We start from the raw sequence: 19,455 nt of genomic DNA, 5'->3' as shown, positions 1-19,455 counted from the left end.
TGGGAGGCTGAGGCAGGAGAATTGCTTGAATCTGGGAGGTGGAGGTTGTAGTGGGCCGAGATTGTGCCATTGCACCACTGCACACCAGCCTGGGCGATAAAGTGAGATTCTGTCAAAAAAATAAATAAATACATGAAAGAAAGAAAGAAGAAAGAAAGAAAGAAAGAAAGAAAGAAGAAAGAAGGAAAGAATAGAAAAGAAAGAAAGAGAGAAAAGAAAGAAAGAAATGCTGAATAAGATATAGAGACAACATACAGCTGGGCCAGCTTATGACATCTGATAGTGGGGAGATCTGGGGCTGGGTCCTGAATCTGAGGGTAATTAACTCCCTGTAACTTCCTTTCCTAATCTGTAAAAGGATAGTGACAGCGAGACATTGTGATGGGGTTAGTATTTTGGAAAACATCCACGTTTTTTTCCTTTGCCTTTCTGAGTGTGTCAACTACTTCCTGCCTGTCCAGCCTAACACACTGGCATATTGTCTTGGTAGGGATGGAGATCTGAGAAGGAGATTAGAATTTGTGTCTGAAGGTTTGCAAAGAGGAAGAAGAAGTCAATATTTAGATTCTGACATTCAAGATGGAGTTATGTAGCAAGACCATTGCTATGAGACAGTATTTCTATTTTCCTTTATCCACTCCCACCCTGCCCTCTTCCCACCCTCACAGTAGCATGAGAAAAATCACATATGGAAGTTTCAGGTCATAAAAATTATCTTATAATTTAGAAAACAGGCCTTGTGCCTATGACAGCCAGGCCATGAGGCTGAGAGCTCTGTGGTAGAATGAGGATATGTTAGGGAAAAGCAAAGAAAATCCCTCCCCTCTTTGGCTGAGGACATTATCAAAAGGAGAGCAAGAAAGAGAAGAGAGAAATGGGCTTGAGGTGAGTGCAGATAAGGGGTGCATGGATCCTGAGGGCAAGGAGAGGAGCTTCTTTCAGTTTCCCTCCTTTCCAACAACTACTTTGAGACAAGAGCTGTCCCTGGGCAGTAGGAAAGGGGAGGGACAGTTGCAGGTTCAATAGATGTGGGTGGGGCCAAGGCCACAGAACCCAGAAAAACAACTCATTCGCTTTCGTTTCCTCACTGACTATAAAAGAATAGAGAAGGAAGAGCTTCAGTGACCGGCTGCCTGGCTGACTTACAGCAGTCAGACTCTGACAGGATCATGGCTATGATGGAGGTCCAGGGGGGACCCAGCCTGGGACAGACCTGCGTGCTGATCGTGGTCTTCACAGTGCTCCTGCAGTCTCTCTGTGTGGCTGTAACTTACGTGTACTTTACCAACGAGCTGAAGCAGGTCAGTGCAGTGCAGTGCACTCAGTCTTTGAGGCGCTTAGCAACTGTCTGGTTACCTGCTTCTTTGCATGTCAGCTTGCCCCTCTCTGCAGACTTTCCTGCTTCCTTTCTCTGTGGGTACACTCTAACTGCTAAATCACATAACAACTGAGGTCTTTGCAAAACTGTAAGTTCAAGAAATTGTGTAAACTAAGTGCAGTTACACAATTGGCTTCACTAGTTACTAGCAGATGTGGGCAACAAAACTCCTGAGGGATTTTTTGTTTTTAAAAGTATGTGTATTTTATAATATTAGCCATTGCAACTCTTCATGAAAGCTTTCTGCTAAATGCTTTATAGTTTTTTTGTTTTCCTTTTCCAAACTTTTATTTGTGCACATTCAATTGAAAAAGATAATTTTTACAGGTTCTTTGGTGCCCATATTCAGCATACAAAAATGTAAAAGACTATTCACAGATAAAACACATTAGCTCAAAATGGAAAAAAATAACAATGACAACAATAAAACAACCTAAGGTAGTGCACACTGTGACAGCTCTGCTTATGGGGACATGAGAATTCCTGCGAAAATAAATAGAATGTCCTTTTGTAAAAGCAGCAACGACATGTCTTGTAAACTTCCTTTTTTATATTATAACAAGGTTTGGAATAAAATCCAAAGGGACTGGAGCTTACACTGTAGCCATGAATAAATAAAAGAGTCTATTTCCTCAATTACCGTTGGTCCAGTTTTCCTTTTGAGTCCAATGTGCAGCAGGTTTTAAAAGGTGCACAGTAAGAGATTCTAACCAATTAAGTGGTGAATGATAAAATTTCTTTCCTGCTTTCAAACACAAATGGGTAAATCTGTTCCACAGCAGTAGCAACAGCCTTTAAATAGGGCCTTGTTACTGTGATACTTCCTGTCGAAAAAATCTGTAATGTAGCTCTTAGAGTCTTTATCCAATAGCACACAGCAGGATGAAGTTCAGATTCATAATTCACATGAGGTCTATTGCTCTTTGTGAATTCTGGCAAACAGATTTCTTTATTTTTAATTTTTTTATTTTACTTTAAGTTCTGGGATACATGTGCAGAACCTGCAGTTTTGTTACATAGGTATCATGCGCCATGGTGGTTTGCTGCACCCATCAACCCATCATCTAGGTTGTAAGCCCCACAGGCATTAGGTATTTGTTCTAATGCTCTCCCTCCCCTAGCCTCCCACCCCCGACAGGCTCCAGTGTGTGTGTTCCCCTCCCTGTGTCCATGTGCTCTCACTGTTCAACTCCCACTTATGAGTGAGAACATGCAGTGTTTGGTTTTCTGTTCCTGTGTTAGTTTGCTGAGAATGATGGCTTCCAGCTTCATCCATGTCTCTGCAAAGGACATGAATTCATTCTTTTTAATGGCTGCATAGTATTCCATGGTGTATATGTGCCACATTTTCTTTATCCAGTCTATCACTGATGAGCATTTGGGTTGGTTCCAAGTCTTTGCTATTGTAAATGGTGCTGGAATAAACATACATGTGCATGTGTCTTTATAGTAGAATGATTTATAATCCTTTGGGTATATACCCAGTAATGGGATTGCTGAGTCAAATGGTATTTCTGGTTCCTTGAGGAATCGCCACACTGTCTTCCACAATGGTTGAACTAATTTACACTCCCACCAACAGTGTAAAAGCATTCCTATTTCTCCACATCCTTCCAGCATCTGTTGTTTCCTGACTTTTTAATGACCACCATTCTAACTGGAGTGAGATGGTATCTCATTATGGTTTTGATTTGCATTTCTCTAATGACCAGTGATGATGAGCTTTTTTTCATGTTTGTTGGCCACATAAATGTCTTCTTTTGAGAAGTATCTGTTCATATCTTTTGCCCACTTTTTGATGTGGTTTTTTTCTAGTCAATTTGTTTTACAAGAAACAAATTCCTTGTAGATTCTGCATATTAGACCTTTGTCAGATGGGTAGATTGCAAAAATTTTCTCCCATTCTGTAGGTTGCCTGTTCGCTCTGATGATAGTTTCTTCTGCTGTGCAGAAGCTCTTTAGTTTAATTAGATCCCATTTGTCAATTTTGACTTTTGTTGCAATTGCTTTTGGTGTTTTAGTCATGAAATTTTTGCCCGTGCCATCTTGAATGGTATGACTAGGTTTTCTTCTGGGGTTTTTATGCTTTTAGGTTTTACGTTTAAGTCTTTAATCCATCTTGAGTTAATTTTTGTAGAAGCTGTAAGGAAGAGGCCCAGTTTCTGTTTTCTGCATATGGCTAGCCAGTTTTCCCAGCACCATTTATTAAATAGGGAATCCTTTCCCCATTGCTTGTTTTTGTCAGGTTTGTCAAAGATCAGGTGTTTGTAGATGTGTGGTGTTATTTCTGAGGCCTCTGTTCTGTTCCGTTGGTCTATGTATCTGTTTTGATACCAGTAACATGCTGTTTTGGTTACTGTAGCCATCTTCCCTGCTTTGTTGTTGCAGGTTGGAGTTACAGTTCTTGACTCATGAATTCTTGAGGGTGAGGGTAGCTGTATCAGAGCTGTGTCTGCTTCTGGCTCATCAGTATACCTCTGGGTCTAGCATGTGGTTCCCAAGTAGCCACTAATACTAATACCTGTGGTTCACTACATACTTATTGCGTGACTGAACAGCCTTCACAGATGTGGTAGGCACCACGAATATGCAGGCAACAAGGGTAGAGTCAGGCTCAACCCAAAGCCAGGCTCTAAGTCACTGAACACTCCCGTTTTGTATTCCAGATGTAGCTAGTCCTGGTGAACTTTCACATCTTTGAAATGTTTTGCTTTTAGTTATGTGGCATTCCTGTGTTGACAATAAGTGAGAATACAAAGGACTGGCATTCTGCCTATTCCTGGGGCACGGGCATGTCATGGGTAAAATCTGTACTAAAGAAGTTATCAGATAGACACAGCTGTTCATGATAAAACAATTGAAAAGCAAACTGCCAATCTCTGCCTGTGGATGGTCCATGTACAAATTGAGGTATCTTTGACAGACAAAACAAACAAAGAGTGCTATTTTAATTTATGATTTTCTCGATGAAAACCCCTGGAACTATGACTGCAAAATTGCTGAAAATAAACCAACTCAGTTTTTGACTTCTAATATATATTTTAACTCATTGTATATTAAATAGTAGAGAATTATGAGCTACAAGGAACTTCAGATCCTCCCCCCACCCCCCACCACAACCACCTTTTTACAGACGAGGAGACAAGAAATAATGTACTCAAGTTCAGACAAGGCTTTGGAGGCTAGCCGTGGGGCGGCTAGCACCCAGGTCTGTAGGCTCTTCCCTCCACAGTGTTAACCTATCTACAGGGTTAACCCAGTGTCCACAGGGTTAACCTATCTACACCCTGTGATGTATACTGTGCATGCACAGCGCATCCTGCAGCACCAACTCTGCCAGCTGACTAGGAAATGAAAGGCTAAGCATCTCAGAAAAGTATAAATTGTGCAAAAGACATAGAGTAGTAACTATTTGCTAGGGAAATGCAGTTTGCATATCCTGTGGAATGTAAGTTTGGTTATCCCAATCAGTCAGAAATTTTTCATTTGGAAATGGATGAGGAAGACTCTTGTTTTATTTGCAAGTAATTATGAAAATTATGGCTACTATTAGATGACCAGTAAAGTCAGGTTTATTGTAGGACACATTTAGAAAAGATTTTCTTTTGTAAGAAAAAAATATTAATGAAACTATAATCATACCTTTAGCTTTAAGTCTACACGAGAGACTGGAATACTGCTATGTTCACCAATTTGGAGCCAGAATTTCCTAACCTTTCTTAACTTTGCAGCATAAACAGAGTAAAGCTGTTACTCCACACAGAAGTAGCTCCATCAGTTTGCTTACATTACAAGTTGGACTAATTTTAAGATTGAATCAACCAGTTCTTTACTCAACTGACTCATGCAATTGTCTGTATATATAATCAAATTTCTTTTTCAATTCTACTATAAAAATGGAAATTTCATATAAGGCTTAAGATCTTCCCACTTGCACACATTTTCCCTAATTGCATATTGACATATGAACACATGTACATTAGGCATGCAGAAGAATTCATTGAGAGTGCTAGAAAGCTAGGAGAATTACAGATATTGAGCAATTACTGTGTACCAGCAACTTTGAAAAGTATTGCCCGGTTTCAATTCTCATAACAATTCTATTATGTAAGTATAATTACCCCCATTACAGATGAACAAACTAAAGCTCAGGCGAAGTTAAGAGATTTGTTCAAGATTACAAAACTAGTAAAAGGGAAAGCCTGATTTTGAACCCAGGCATGAAGGAGGTACTCAATAAATTGAAGCACCTACTTTTTTTTACAATACATTTTTTCAATACAATACAATGCTATTTTTATAGTAGCGTTCTAATTACTGCTGAAAAGTCTCCTGAAGGTGTCACTTCCTTCATCAGAAATTTTCCAAAGGGAAAATAAGTTTGAATCTTCTGTGTAGACTTTGGAAAAGTATATTCAACATAAGTATTAATTTCTTAAAATTGAATACAGGCTCCACTTTGTCTGGTGAACATTTGCAGAAGATACAGTCTGCAAGGATTATAGGGTGTAAGGGTTAAGGAAGGCTTCATAACATTGGATTGGACCTTCACAAATAGCCTGTAGACCAGCAAACATGAACAGCAAATATGGGCTTAGCCCCTGAAGTCTGTGTCCCTCTGAGAAAGTTTTATGATAAAGGAATGGCCTGTCACTGTGACATCATAGATGGGGAGGAAAAAGGAGAAGGGCTTCCTCTCCACGGATCTCCATAAATGATCCTTTATGCTATTTGCAGTTTGCAGAAAATGATTGCCAGAGACTAATGTCTGGGCAGCAGACAGGGTCATTGCTGCCATCTTGAAGTCTACCTTGCTGAGTCTACCTTGCTGAGTCTACCCTGCTGACCTCAAGCCCCATCAAGGACTGGTTGACCCTGGCCTAGACAACCACCGTGTTTGTAACAGCACCAAGAGCAGTCGCCATGGAAATCCACTTTTCAGAACCAAGGGCTTCTGGAGCTGAAGAACAGGCACCCAGTGCAAGAGCTTTCTTTTCAGAGGCACGCAAATGAAAATAATCCCCACACGCTACCTTCTGCCCCCAGTGCCCAGGTGTGGTTAGTTAGAGAATATAGCCTCAGCCTATGATATGCTGCAGGAAACTCATACTTTGAAGTGGAAAGGATGGGAGGAGGCGGGGGGAGACATATCGTATTAATTATCATTCTTGGAATAACCACAGCACCTCACGTTAACCCGCCATGTGTCTAGTCACCAGCATTGGCCAAGTTCTATAGGAGAAACTACCAAAATTCATGATGCAAGAAACATGTGAGGGTGGAGAGAGTGACTGGGGCTTCCTCTCTGGATTTCTATTGTTCAGAAATCAATATTTATGCATAAAAAGGTCTAGAAAGAGAAACACCAAAATGACAATGTGATCTCTAGATGGTATGATTATGGGTACTTTTTTTCCATTTTATTTTTCTATATTTTACAAATTTTCTACAGGGAATGTCATAAAAATATCTATGCTATCCATGTATAATTTTCATATAGATTTAAAGAACACAGCATTTTTATATAGTCTTATGAGAAAACAACCATACTCAAAATTATGCACACACACAGTCTGATCTCACCCCTGTAAACAAGAGATATCATCCAAAGGTTAACTAGGAGGTGAGAATATAGCTGCTATTAGTGGTTGTTTTGTTTTGTTTTGTTTTGTTTTGTGATTTACTTATTTAGTTTTTGGAGGGTTTTTTTTTTTCTTTTAGAAAAGTGTTCTTTACTTTTCCATGCTTCCCTGCTTGCCTGTGTATCCTGAATGTATCCAGGCTTTATAAACTCCTGGGTAATAATGTAGCTACATTAACTTGTTTACCTCCCATCCACTTATACCCAGGACCTTACTCAATTTTCCAGGTTCCTTCCACCTCCTCCTGAAAGTATTTCTGGAAAATACTCAGAAGGGATCACAGGCTCTAGCCAGCAATTGGTGCTAACCTGGGCTAGTCCCTGTGGCACGAGCTCCACCACCACCATCCATGTCAAACTCCACCTCAGTTGATAAGTTTTTGCCTGCTGCCATTACTGCCTGATCACAGGCAGCTTTCAACTCTGCACCTTGCCTCTCACAGCTGAAGCCTCCCATATTCAGCCATTTCCTGCTGAGATAGCTTACAGCTGATGTGAAGTGAAAAGGCATACCGCTCCCTCCTTTCTGTGTCATGCACACCTTTTTGCCCCAACAAGTTACAGAGACTTGTGAGCCTGCTTGTTCAATGTAATCAAACCGAAGCTTGGCCAGAGCCAACTCACACTGAGTGAACTGGGACAGTGTCCAGGGAAAGTTTGCTCTTCCTGGAACCACCCTCGGGCCTTGTGGCTGATCCCAGTTTCTCGTCTCTTCCTTCTTGATCCTTTCCCACAGTTTGCTAGACATGCTCTCATATTTCTGAATCATATGTGACTGAGTGCCTTCCTTGGAAAGGTTTTGCATCTCCCAAGTCAATTCGAGGTGCAACTGGATGTTTACAGGTGGGGCAGGCAGGGGCAAGGAAATGTACCTAAGTCCATGGCCAGTCATATCTCAACTCAGGAGGCCCCAGCTTCACCTCCAACTACATATACTACGGGAATGTTTTTCTCTTGTAATTTAAAAGAGGAAGACAGAAAATAAACATTTGTTTAAAAGTAAATGAATGATCCATGTCAGCGTGTGTGGAAGAAATTTATTAACTCAAGTTTGCACCTTTGCATTTGAGGGACCTTGGCCAAATGTCCAAGGGTTACGTGGCTGAGTACAGAACTGTGTGATTCTAGCTGGGACCTCTCATAAACAGTTAAGATATTTTGATTTAAAATGATATTGTCTTTCTAAAGGAAGGAGTGAATCGTCGTTCAATTTGATCCTCCCTTCAACCTTTGCAGTACCTTAGTTCAAATAACAGATTAAAATTGTCATTTTCTCATTTATTTCCCCAGGTAGAGTCAATTCAGCAGATTTTTTTTTTTTTTTGAGACGGAGTCTCGCTCTGTTGACCAGGCTAGAGTGCAATGGCACGATCTCAGCTCACTGCAAGCTCCGCCTCCCGGGTTCACACCATTCTCCTGCCTCAGCCTCCCAAGTAGCTGGGACTACAGGCGCCCGCCACCACGCCCAGCTAATTTTTTGTATTTTTTTAGTAGAGACAGGGTTTCACTGGGTTAGCCAGGATGGTCTCGATCTCCTGACTTTGTGATTCACCCGCCTCAGCCTCCCAGAGTGCTGGGATTATAGTCATGAGCCACCACGCCTGGCCAATTCAGCAGATTTTTTCAGGGAAATAACGTCTCTTCCATCCCACTTGTTAAAACAAAACAAAACAGAAGAGAAGAAATGAGCAAAGCAAACAAACAAACAAAACCCTTCTGGCTTTGTTTGGACCTTCTGTTTCCTGTTTTTCTCAATTAAACAATTGTCAGCCTGAAGAGTTCTGGGTGGTTTGGGATGGGGTGTGTGTGGGTGTGTGTGTGTGTTTATAACATCAAGCAAGGATTTGTTGATGAGGGTGAGGAGCTCGTTGATAATGATCTGACTATTGCCATTGTTTACTTTCAATCAGAAACAGGGAGAAAACCTTCAAAGAGTGTTTGAAGTCTCTACCAATAAATCCCTAGTTAGTGTAAACATTTAATGAGACAGCATTCAGATTTCTAGCGGCAACATGGTCCAGATTCTGCCAGGCAGAGGAGTAGAAATCAGATCAGTAACTAGAATCTACTTAGCTAGCCACAGCTCAGATCTAGAAACAGAACATGACCCCCTCCCAAATGACTTGGCTGTTTTTTATTTAAAAATGTAAACTGACTCCACTACCGACCTTGTATCTAGGTAGGTTTTCAGCTTCAAAATGGGATACATACCATGGCAGAACTGGAAGAGACCTCAGAATCACCATAGTGAACCGGCTCAAAACTATGAACAGACACAGGAGAATGGAAGCAACTTGTCAAGAAAAGCACAGCTGTTTAGTAAGGGAGGCAGGGAAGGACACTGTGACTCCAGATGCCTGAAGCACACCTGCATCCTTTCCACCATATCCAGTTGCTTACTTTTATTCTTTTCTTTTTTTTTTTTAAGGACAAAGGAGAGCATGCTTACTTTTATTTCAAACAGGAACTTACTCAATATGCCAAAACTTCTCTAAGTCTGCTATCAGTTTCTGTTGTCTTAACTTCCAAATGAACAAAAATAAAAAGCACTTATGCAAAATATTGTGTTATATTCCATCTCAACCCAGATGCAGGACAAGTACTCCAAAAGTGGCATTGCTTGTTTCTTAAAAGAAGATGACAGTTATTGGGACCCCAATGACGAAGACAGTATGAACAGCCCCTGCTGGCAAGTCAAGTGGCAACTCCGTCAGCTCGTTAGAAAGGTAGGTAACCTCACCAGGTGACCTCACCAGCAGGCGGAGAAGGCCAGAAGAATTCCTTAAAGCAAAGGAATCTTTAAGATAATCAAGTCTAGACTCTTCATTTTACAAATAAGAAAACTTAGGCCCAGAGTATTTAAGTAATTTTCCCCAAATTCATAGAACTAGGAAAATGGGGCATAGCAGCAAAGGGCAGGACCTGGCCGACTCCTGGTCTAGAGTTCATTCCTCTGCCCCGGACAGCCTCCACATCTAGTCTAACCTTTTGATCTCACATTATGGAAACTGAGGCACACACAGGGTAATGAAGAGAAGGTCACAAAGTCATAAAGAATGTGTGGCATTGTTTTTCATTCAAAAGATAAAGAAGATCAAATAATGATATTTTATATTCTTCCCGCATTGCTGTTGTCTGGAATTAAATATTTATTTTTGTATGCATATAGAGATAAAGAAAGAGGAAAGTAAGAGGAAAGAAAGAGGAAAGGAAGGGAAGGGAAGAAAGAGATACGTTGAGAAATTGAAGGTGGTTTTTTCTTAATTTACAGCCAATAAATAACAAATTACAAAAAGTATCTGTTTATGGAAGTTGCTTAAACAGGACCTCCAGCAGAGACATGTTAGTTAACAGTTTATTTTACTAAATGTGGCAGAGTGACAGATCTAATCAAGTTTCTTCTCTTAGGCTCTTCCTTCTTTATAAGATGGCATTAAATAATATTTGCAGCCGGGTGTAGTGGCTCACGCCTGTAATCCCAGCACTTTGGGAGGCTGAGGCAGGCGGATCACCTGAGGTCAGGAGTTGAAGACCAGCCTGGCCAACATGGTGAAACCCTGTCTCTACTAAAAATACAAAAATTAGCAAAGTGTGGTGGTGTGTGCCTGTACTCCCAGCTACTTGGGAGGCTGAGACAGGAGAACTGCTTGAACCTAAGAGGCAGAAGTTGCAGTGAGCTGAGATTGTGCCACTGCACTCTAGCCTGGGCAACAGAGCAAGACTCTATCTCAAAAACCAAAAAAAAAAAAAAAAAGAAATTGCTTCTGCCTATGTGAAAATATCAGATGAGAACACAGCTATAAAAATACTCTGTAAACTATGAAGTACCACATACACCACCATTGTTTAAAGACGTTAACTGGGGGAATTCCCAGGGTAGGAGGAGAATGTGTTTTACACATGTTTATAAGTCCATTGTTTGGTGTTCTGCATCTGTTTCTCCATATAAATACTGTTATGTTGGTGGTTAGGGATCAAGCTGATAATCCTGAGCTGTTTTCACAGTACAGCCCTGACACATGTGAGATGCTATTTCTATGGGAAATGAAACTAGACTTCCTTCTAGGAGTCCTAGAAACATACCTGTTCTGTGGCTGCCCTGGCGGCATTTCTCCAGGCAGGGGGGCCCACTCCACACAAGCTGTACGGAAGCAGCTCTGATTCCACCACTGCAAATGACAGCAAGTGTTCAGGGGGCAAGGACCAGGAGACTAGGAAAAGCCTGGGCTGGAGAAGGTCCTGAGGAAGCTGAGAAATGAAAATCCCAAGTTCCCGGGATAGGGGCTTGGGGAGGGTGGAGGTGCGATTGTCCAGCAGGGGAGAGAGACTGAGAACTAGGGTGGAAATCTGGAGACTGAGGAGAGGGCTGGGTGCTGTGGACAGGGAGTGGGGAGATAAGACAAATAGTGAGGACATTTCTCTTTCCTGCTATTCCTGCCATTCTTCCTCCCATTCTCACATCCTGCTACCAACTAGAATAGCGGGAAGCTGGGAGAGAACACAGAGGGAATAGGTGAGAATGTGGGAAAAATAATTCTCTTTTTCTTTTCAGGCACATTAGTTGAACAGATTTATTCCAGTAAATATCCTATGCCCATTTCATACATTATCTCATTTAATCCTCACGACAGCTCTGAATAATAAATCGTTATTATCCTCTTAAATATATTTTAAAAATAGATTAATAAATTGAAGTTTAGATCAGTTAAATAACTTGAACAGTCTCACAGAGCCAGTAACTGAAACATTTGAATGCAGGGCATCTGGCCATGCCATGCTTCTAGTCACTCTTTTTATTTTGCCTCCCACATTGTAGGAAAGACCCTTTTCTTTTTCCTGTTGCTTCCCCTTCTTTCCTTCCTTTCTGTTGCGAGAGAAAGAGAGTAAGAGTGGGAAAGAGAGACACACAGAGAGAAATGAGAGACAGAGATAAGAGAGAATGCTGTGGTTTCCTCTCACTTCTCCTTCCCGTAAGTCAGTGCCCAGGGAACTGATTACAGTCAGTCCACCGCCACCACTCCCTGCCCCCATTATCCGGCATCAGGGCTTGCGGTGGAGGGAGAAGCAGAGAGCTTCTGCTTTGGGCTGGAAGTACAGAGAAGGCAAGTTTCTGACAGTTGCAACATTAACTACAGTGACTGAGAAAGGGCAGTGATGGGAGAAGGTGGCAGGAGGGACAGAGCTGAATTCAGAAGCCATGGATGAGCCAAGTCAGGGTCTTCCCATTTAATAGAAAGGTTTGGTTTTCACTCTTTCTTACTGGTTTTCCCCACTGGTTAGTACAAAGGCTGGGGGAGGTTACTAGATATTTAGCAAAGATATGGGAAGATGGTAAAATATCTTTATGTTGAGAATGGCTCAGCCACATTCTCAGAAGTGAAAGAATGACACGGTGTTGTCAGGTTATACCTCGATAGGCTATGTATGTCTGTGGGCATCCTGAGAGAGAGGAAGTGTGCCCTGCATCTTGAGGCTTGGGTCTGTCCAATAATTTTAAGCCCCTGGGCTCTGCTACCCAGTGCACTTATACACACACACACATGAATGTGCACATACATACACCCCACACACAGAAAGTGACATGACATGGCTGCCACACCCATCAGCCACATTTGGCTGACATCACATGGCGGATGGCTTCTTCCTCCTGCACTGCTCCAGGTGTGGCCTTTCCAAGACGTCATCCAGCAACAGAACTTCCCAGGCAGAGGACCATCCCTTGATTGCTGTGCGGGGACAGCTATCTCAATATTTATCCCAGCTCCCACCCCACCCCTTACAGACCCTATGCTTGACCAACTTAAAACTTCCTAGATTGATAATGCATGTAGAAATTTCCTGTTAGACATCAGCAAGATGAGCCATAGGCATTCTATAGTCAGTTTAAATTTTTAGGGAAATTAACAAGCTTTATTCAATAATATTTGCAGATGATTTTGAGAACCTCTGAGGAAACCATTTCTACAGTTCAAGGTAGTATCTTTTTTGTTATTTTAATTTTTTACTGTCATCTTCATGACAGGTTGTGAATAGTTCTCCATTCTCCTTCTCTGTGTTCTCATCCACTCATCCATCCTCTGATCTGCTGCTCTGTATCTCAAGCCACTTGTTGATTCTACTTCCCTCTTTACATTGGCAGCTAGGAAGCTCAGAACCAAATCTGTGGCCCATCTATGGTCAGAACTTTATTTCAACTTAATTTTATTCTTCCCCATGAATTTTCCTTTCACCTTAATTTCTTCACTTATTAGTTTCTACCTTCTAATGTGTTACAAAGAAGCCATCTTAAATCGTTTCTGGGAAATTGAGAGAAATAAATGAAGTCCCTTAAAGTTACCCTTCTTTGTTTCAGGCCACCACTGGGCTCCAGGTCTTTCTTTACAAAAGCCTCCTCCTCCATCATCCTTTTCCCAACAATCTTTCTACCCACCCACGATCCTCATCCTGTGGTCTCCATGCCACACCACCCTCTTGTTCATGGTCAGCAGCCTTCTCTCGACCCACCTCTCTGTTCACTACTGTTGCCCAGGCTGGCTTCTTTAGCCTTCCATCTGGCACTCCATCGTACTTTACAGTTCACGTAATTGTCACCTCTTCAGAGAGGGCTTCCCTGGACACCTTTCTAAGTAAATTCCCTGCACTCTGTTATTTTTATCACATGTACCTTTTTCATTTCCTTTCAGTTATTTTTTAAAATCTGTTATTCTTTTCCAATGCAATAAACTTCTTCATCACTTGGCACCCCCATTTTCCTTTATTAAATATGTTTTCTTAAATATAAAGGACAGGACCTGTTCCTGGGGTCTAAGCCTTCTTTCTTATCATTTCTCCAAAGGTGAAAGCAGTAGTGAGAATGTTGAACACTCCACCTATTCAGATGAGGCATACCAGATTAATGGTCTACAGCAGATAGATGCATGTACTGTTTTCAGTGTTGGAAGAATAAAATTCTTTGTTATTCATCCCAGTAAGGTGAAACACAACTCTGTATACCAAGATATATCCATGGTACCTTGATATACATTTTGCAGATTTCTTTTTTGGGAGGTGTTTGCTATAACCAGTTGGAAATTTCCTCTTTTAAAAATTTGCTTTCAAATCTAGGCTTTCCTATCCATATCCTTGAAATGACCTTAACAAATCTGTTGCCCAGGCTGGAGTGCAGTGGTACGATCATGGCTCACTGCAGCCTCAACTTCCTGGCCTCAAACAATCCTCCCACCTCAGCTTCCCGAATAGTAGGACTACGGGCACAGGCCAACACGCTTGGCTGATTTTTCTATTTTTTATAGAGACAAGGTTTCACTATGTTGCCCAGGCTAATCTCAAACTCTCAGGCTAAGTGATCCACCCATCTTGGCCTCCAAATTGTCACTTTCTAATTCATATTTTCTGTAGAAGGCTGTAAGTCCCTTGAGGACATGGTCAGTGAAATCAGTGATTAATATTTGTAGCCCTCTGGGGTGTAGTGCCTTACCCTAGAACTGTCTGTTTGATGAAAGAATATAATTTACTTACAACCAATGTAAGCACACTTGGGAAGTTTGAACTGATTCTTTTAGAGAAAGTCATTTGTTACATTTCTTTTTTTTTTTTTTTGACGGAGTCTTGCTCTGTTGCCCAGGCTGGAGTGCAATGGTGAGATCTCTGCTCACTGCAAGCTCCACCTCCTGGATTCGCACCATTCTCCTGCCTCAGCCTCCTGAGTAGTTGGGACTATAGGCGCCTGCCACCATGCCCAGCTAATTTTTTTGTATTTTTAGTAGAGACGGGGTTTCACCATGTTAGCCAGGATGGTCTCGATCTCCTGACCTGGTGATCCGCCCACCTACAGCTTCCCAAAGTGCTGGGATTACAGGCGTGAGCCACCGCACCCGGCCTACATTTCTGTTTTTTTAAGGCTACTCCAAAATACTTTGGATGGTGATCAATAAATATTATTTGTTTATTATGATCTAGTGAATTCGCAACTTATATGCTCGTATACTCAATATCATGACCAGAATGTCAATTCCTATTCTTTTTTTTTGGAGTGGAAGGGTGGTTGCAAGATGACTGTTGGATATCAGTTTGCAGCATCTAAGAGCAATCGTTATCATTGCTACTGCTTTAGAATCTGCAGTAGTTAGGATAGAGAAAGGAAAATTGAGATGACAAAAATTGGTACCACTCTGTTTATTTCTGTATGTAATTCAAGGTGGAAATTTGCCAATACGTAGTTATTTGCACAATTTAACTCAGCAGGATTATTACACAGCTACAGCTATTTCTTTATTTATATTTTTGGAAAAGGGATAGAGTCTTCACTTTGTTGTATCTTCACTTTGTTTCTCTTTGGACCTTACCTGTGAGACACTAATAAATTATAATCCATGTTACTGCTTATTCTTTCCATGTAAAGTACTTTTCAAGTTGATCATAAACTGAGGTAGGTTGATCATAATATCAAAATGTTATTTTTATGAAAACTCATAGAATCAACTTTGGAAGCCCAGTGTGCTTACAATGGCTGATTGACAACACCTATGAAGAGCAAGGTATTGGAGAACTAGTTTGGCAAGTGTTGATGACCCTTTATCATTTCTCTTTTAGAAAAGCAACAAAATATTTCTCCCCTAGTGAGAGAAAGAGGTCCTCAGAGAGTAGCAGCTCACATAACTGGAACCAGAGGAAGAAGCAACACATTGTCTTCTCCAAGTAAGAGAAACAACAAATAAGTGACTTAAGGGAAAATAATGGAAGGATTGTGCCAAGTAACTTATTTTTTAAAGAATTTTACCTGAAATGTTTATATGGCTGTCTACAAAATGCTCAATATTAATCAGATCTCAGATTGACTGTTTTCAGATGCAAGATTACAGACAAACAACTCAATTATTGCCACAACATAACTGGCCTCAGGAAAATTACAAAGTGGAAGAATTTTGTCTTTGCAGTTTTCAGGATTCCATTTTTTTTTTCCTTCTTTAGAGTAATTTCTTGCTCTTTCTTTCTTTCTTTTTCTTTCTTTCTTTCTTTTTTTTTTTAGACAGTTTCACGTTTGTTGCCCAGGCTGGAGTGCAATGGCACCATCTAGGCTCACTGCAACCTCCGCCTCCAGTGTTCAAGCAATTCTCCTGCCTCAGCCTCCCAAGTAGCTGGGATTACAGGCACGCAGCTCCATGCCTGGCTAATTTTGTATTTTTAGTAGAGACGGGATTTCTCCATGTTGGTCAGGCTGGTCTCGAACTCCCGACCTCAGGTGATTCGCCCGCCTCGGCCTCCCAAAGTGCTGGGATTACAGGTGTGAGCCACTGCACCCAGCCTTTCTCTCTTATGATTACTTCTTCCATCCCTCTGCACTTCTCTTCTTTGCTCACCATCAAATCTCCCTTCTCTTTAAAGGTTCTAAATCATTTACTATCCCTATGAATCACTAGGTGCTCCTAGTGGCATTTATATTAAATTAAACCATAGGAGATTGCCAATATTTGACCATATTTTACTTACACAAATGTCAGTTTCATATAGTTTAACCATATATGTTACATCTAATTTATATATAGGCAGAACATGTGTCGATATGTTGCTATGTAATACTGTGCATGGGTATTTTTTTGTTTTTTTGTTTTTTTTTTTGAGACAGAGTTTCACTTTTGTCGCCCAGGCTGGAGTGCAATGGCGCCGTCTCGGCTCACTGCAACCTTTGCCTCCCAGGTTCAAGCGATTCTCCTGCCTCAGCTTCCCGAGTAGCTGGGATTACAAGCATGCACCACTACACGAGGCTGGTCTCAAACTCTTGACCTCAGCTGATCCACACCCCCCGGCCTCCCAAAGTGCTGGAATTACAGGCGTGAGCCACCGCACCAGGCCTCTGTGCATGGGTCTTATAGTGTAAATATCTAGGTTGGAATCACAGCTCCTCTTCACCTAGATGCATGTTTTGAGCAAATTACTTAACCTAGTCAAGCTTCAGTTTCTTCATACGCAAAGTTGAGACAAATCTTAACTCACAAAATGATGCAAAATGTATGGTCTATTGTATGTACTCAAGAAATACTCACCTTTATTTTTATCAGAGGCTTTATCCCGTAAATTTGTCTAAAAATATTTCATCAGTTAATAGATAAAAAGTTTGTTTGGGGGTTTGGGGTTGGTTGGTTGGTTTAGTTTCTTCTGGGTAGTTGCCTTCTTGACATTCTTGGACCCATGTTTTATAAATGATTGGCATGTTCTACCTACAAGTGAGGGGATTATTATGATGTTACTGCTTGCTACTCATCAATAAATATAACTGGTTTACGCTCTGGAAAAGCCCAATTTTGCACCAATCGTGGAGATAGGCTAAAAGTGTAAATGAATATCATTTTGGAAGGTTCATTTTTCATTCAAAACCTTTGAGTGTGAAAGATTCAAGGATCTGAGGATCTTTAAATCTAGGCTCCTTTGCCAACTTTGTGCCTCTATTATTTTTGGCTAGAGATGCCATCTGCTTGGATGTGCCTTTGACTCTGGAGAGCTGAGAAAGATCAAGGGGGGACCCAAAGAGTCCAAAAGGAATGGCAAGAACTTCTGAGATTTAGGCCTAAAGAAATAGATACGTTTATTTTGGTTTCCTTCTGGATTGTCCACTTAAGTTCACCAGCACAAGACGGGAGGAACAGATTCAGGGCAGAAGTTCTGCCCAGGAGAAACCATTGCTATCTGAGTGGGCCATCCCTTGTGCTACCATTCTAAGTGTGACACATGTGGCATAAGCAGCTGACAAGGTATAAAAAGACAAGGGACTCCCAACAGTTCCCAATGTCACAATGATGCAGGAACCTCCCAATTTCTATGTGACTAGAATTTATAATCCACATTAAGATTGAAGGAGGAAGAAGTTTGATATTAGGTTGAAATCCCTGGCAAGCCCAACAAAAATATAGGCTGGCCACAGCTGCTAAAAAGCTCCTTGCTTTGCTACAAATTCCCTTCTGTTAACGCTCTTTCTCTCTAAATTTCCTACAGACTCCAAGAATGAAAAGGCTCTGGGCCACAAAATAAACTCCTGGGAATCATCAAGGAGTGGGCATTCATTCCTGAGCAACTTGCACTTGAGGAATGGCGAACTGGTCATCCATGAAAAAGGGTTTTACTACATCTATTCCCAAACATACTTTCGATTTCAGGAGGAAATAAAAGAAAACACAAAGAACGACAAACAAATGGTCCAATATATTTACAAATACACAAGTTATCCTGACCCTATATTGTTGATGAAAAGCGCTAGAAATAGTTGTTGGTCTAAAGATGCAGAATATGGACTCTATTCCATCTATCAAGGGGGAATATTTGAGCTTAAGGAAAATGACAGAATTTTTGTTTCTGTAACAAATGAGCACTTGATAGACATGGACCATGAAGCCAGTTTTTTCGGGGCCTTTTTAGTTGGCTAACTGACCTGGAAAGAAAAAGCAATAACCTCAAAGTGACTATTCAGTTTTCAGGATGATACACTATGAAGATGTTTCAAAAAATCTGACCAAAACAAACAAACAGAAAACAGAAAACAAAAAAACCTCTATGCAATCTGAGTAGAGCAGCCACAACCAAAAAATTCTACAACACACACTGTTCTGAAAGTGACTCACTTATCCCAAGAAAATGAAATTGCTGAAAGATCTTTCAGGACTCTACCTCATATCAGTTTGCTAGCAGAAATCTAGAAGACTGTCAGCTTCCAAACATTAATGCAATGGTTAACATCTTCTGTCTTTATAATCTACTCCTTGTAAAGACTGTAGAAGAAAGAGCAACAATCCATCTCTCAAGTAGTGTATCACAGTAGTAGCCTCCAGGTTTCCTTAAGGGACAACATCCTTAAGTCAAAAGAGAGAAGAGGCACCACTAAAAGATCGCGGTTTGCCTGGTGCAGTGGCTCACGCCTATAATCCCAACATTTTGGGAACCCAAGGTGGGTAGATCACGAGGTCAAGAGATCAAGACCATAGTGACCAACATAGTGAAACCCCATCTCTACTGAAAGTACAAAAATTAGCTGGGTGTGTTGGCACATGCCTGTAGTCCCAGCTACTTGAGAGGCTGAGGCAGGAGAATCGTTTGAACCCGGGAGGCAGAGGTTGCAGTGTGGTGAGATCATGCCACTACACTCCAGCCTGGCGACAGAGCGAGACTTGGTTTCAAAAAAAAAAAAAAAAAACTTCAGTAAGTACGTGTTATTTTTTTCAATAAAATTCTATTACAGTATGTCATGTTTGCTGTAGTGCTCATATTTATTGTTGTTTTTGTTTTAGTACTCACTTGTTTCATAATATCAAGATTACTAAAAATGGGGGAAAAGACTTCTAATCTTTTTTTCATAATATCTTTGACACATATTACAGAATAAATAAATTTCTTACTTTTAATTTAATATGATCAAATCTATCAGTTCTTTTATTTATGGCTAATACTT

The 19,455-nt window shown here is 40.9% G+C and overlaps 1 protein-coding gene across 2 annotated transcripts; it reads left to right on the top strand.

The window, feature by feature from the left end:
- The first annotated feature begins 890 nt into the window (after window positions 1–890).
- TNFSF10 (TNF superfamily member 10) lies at window positions 891–19,252 on the top strand. 2 transcript variants are annotated; one of them, XM_008957310.5, is made up of 5 exons: window positions 1,052–1,301; window positions 9,608–9,745; window positions 12,950–12,992; window positions 15,612–15,716; window positions 18,009–19,252. In XM_008957310.5, the coding sequence occupies exons 1-5, from the start codon at window positions 1,170–1,172 to the stop codon at window positions 18,434–18,436; spliced, it is 846 nt and encodes a 281-aa protein (XP_008955558.1). In that variant the 5' UTR covers window positions 1,052–1,169; the 3' UTR covers window positions 18,437–19,252. The 2 variants fall into 2 exon arrangements, with proteins under 2 accessions (XP_008955559.1, XP_008955558.1); XM_008957311.5 differs by lacking the exons at window positions 9,608–9,745; window positions 12,950–12,992; window positions 15,612–15,716; window positions 18,009–19,252 and adding an exon at window positions 6,116–9,598 and having other exon boundaries at window positions 891–1,301.
- The last annotated feature ends 203 nt before the right edge of the window (window positions 19,253–19,455 follow it).

This window comes from Pan paniscus, chromosome 2, assembly GCF_029289425.2.
Source record: "Pan paniscus chromosome 2, NHGRI_mPanPan1-v2.0_pri, whole genome shotgun sequence".
NCBI lineage: Eukaryota > Metazoa > Chordata > Mammalia > Primates > Hominidae > Pan > Pan paniscus.
This window is presented reverse-complemented; position numbering and strand designations above follow the sequence as displayed.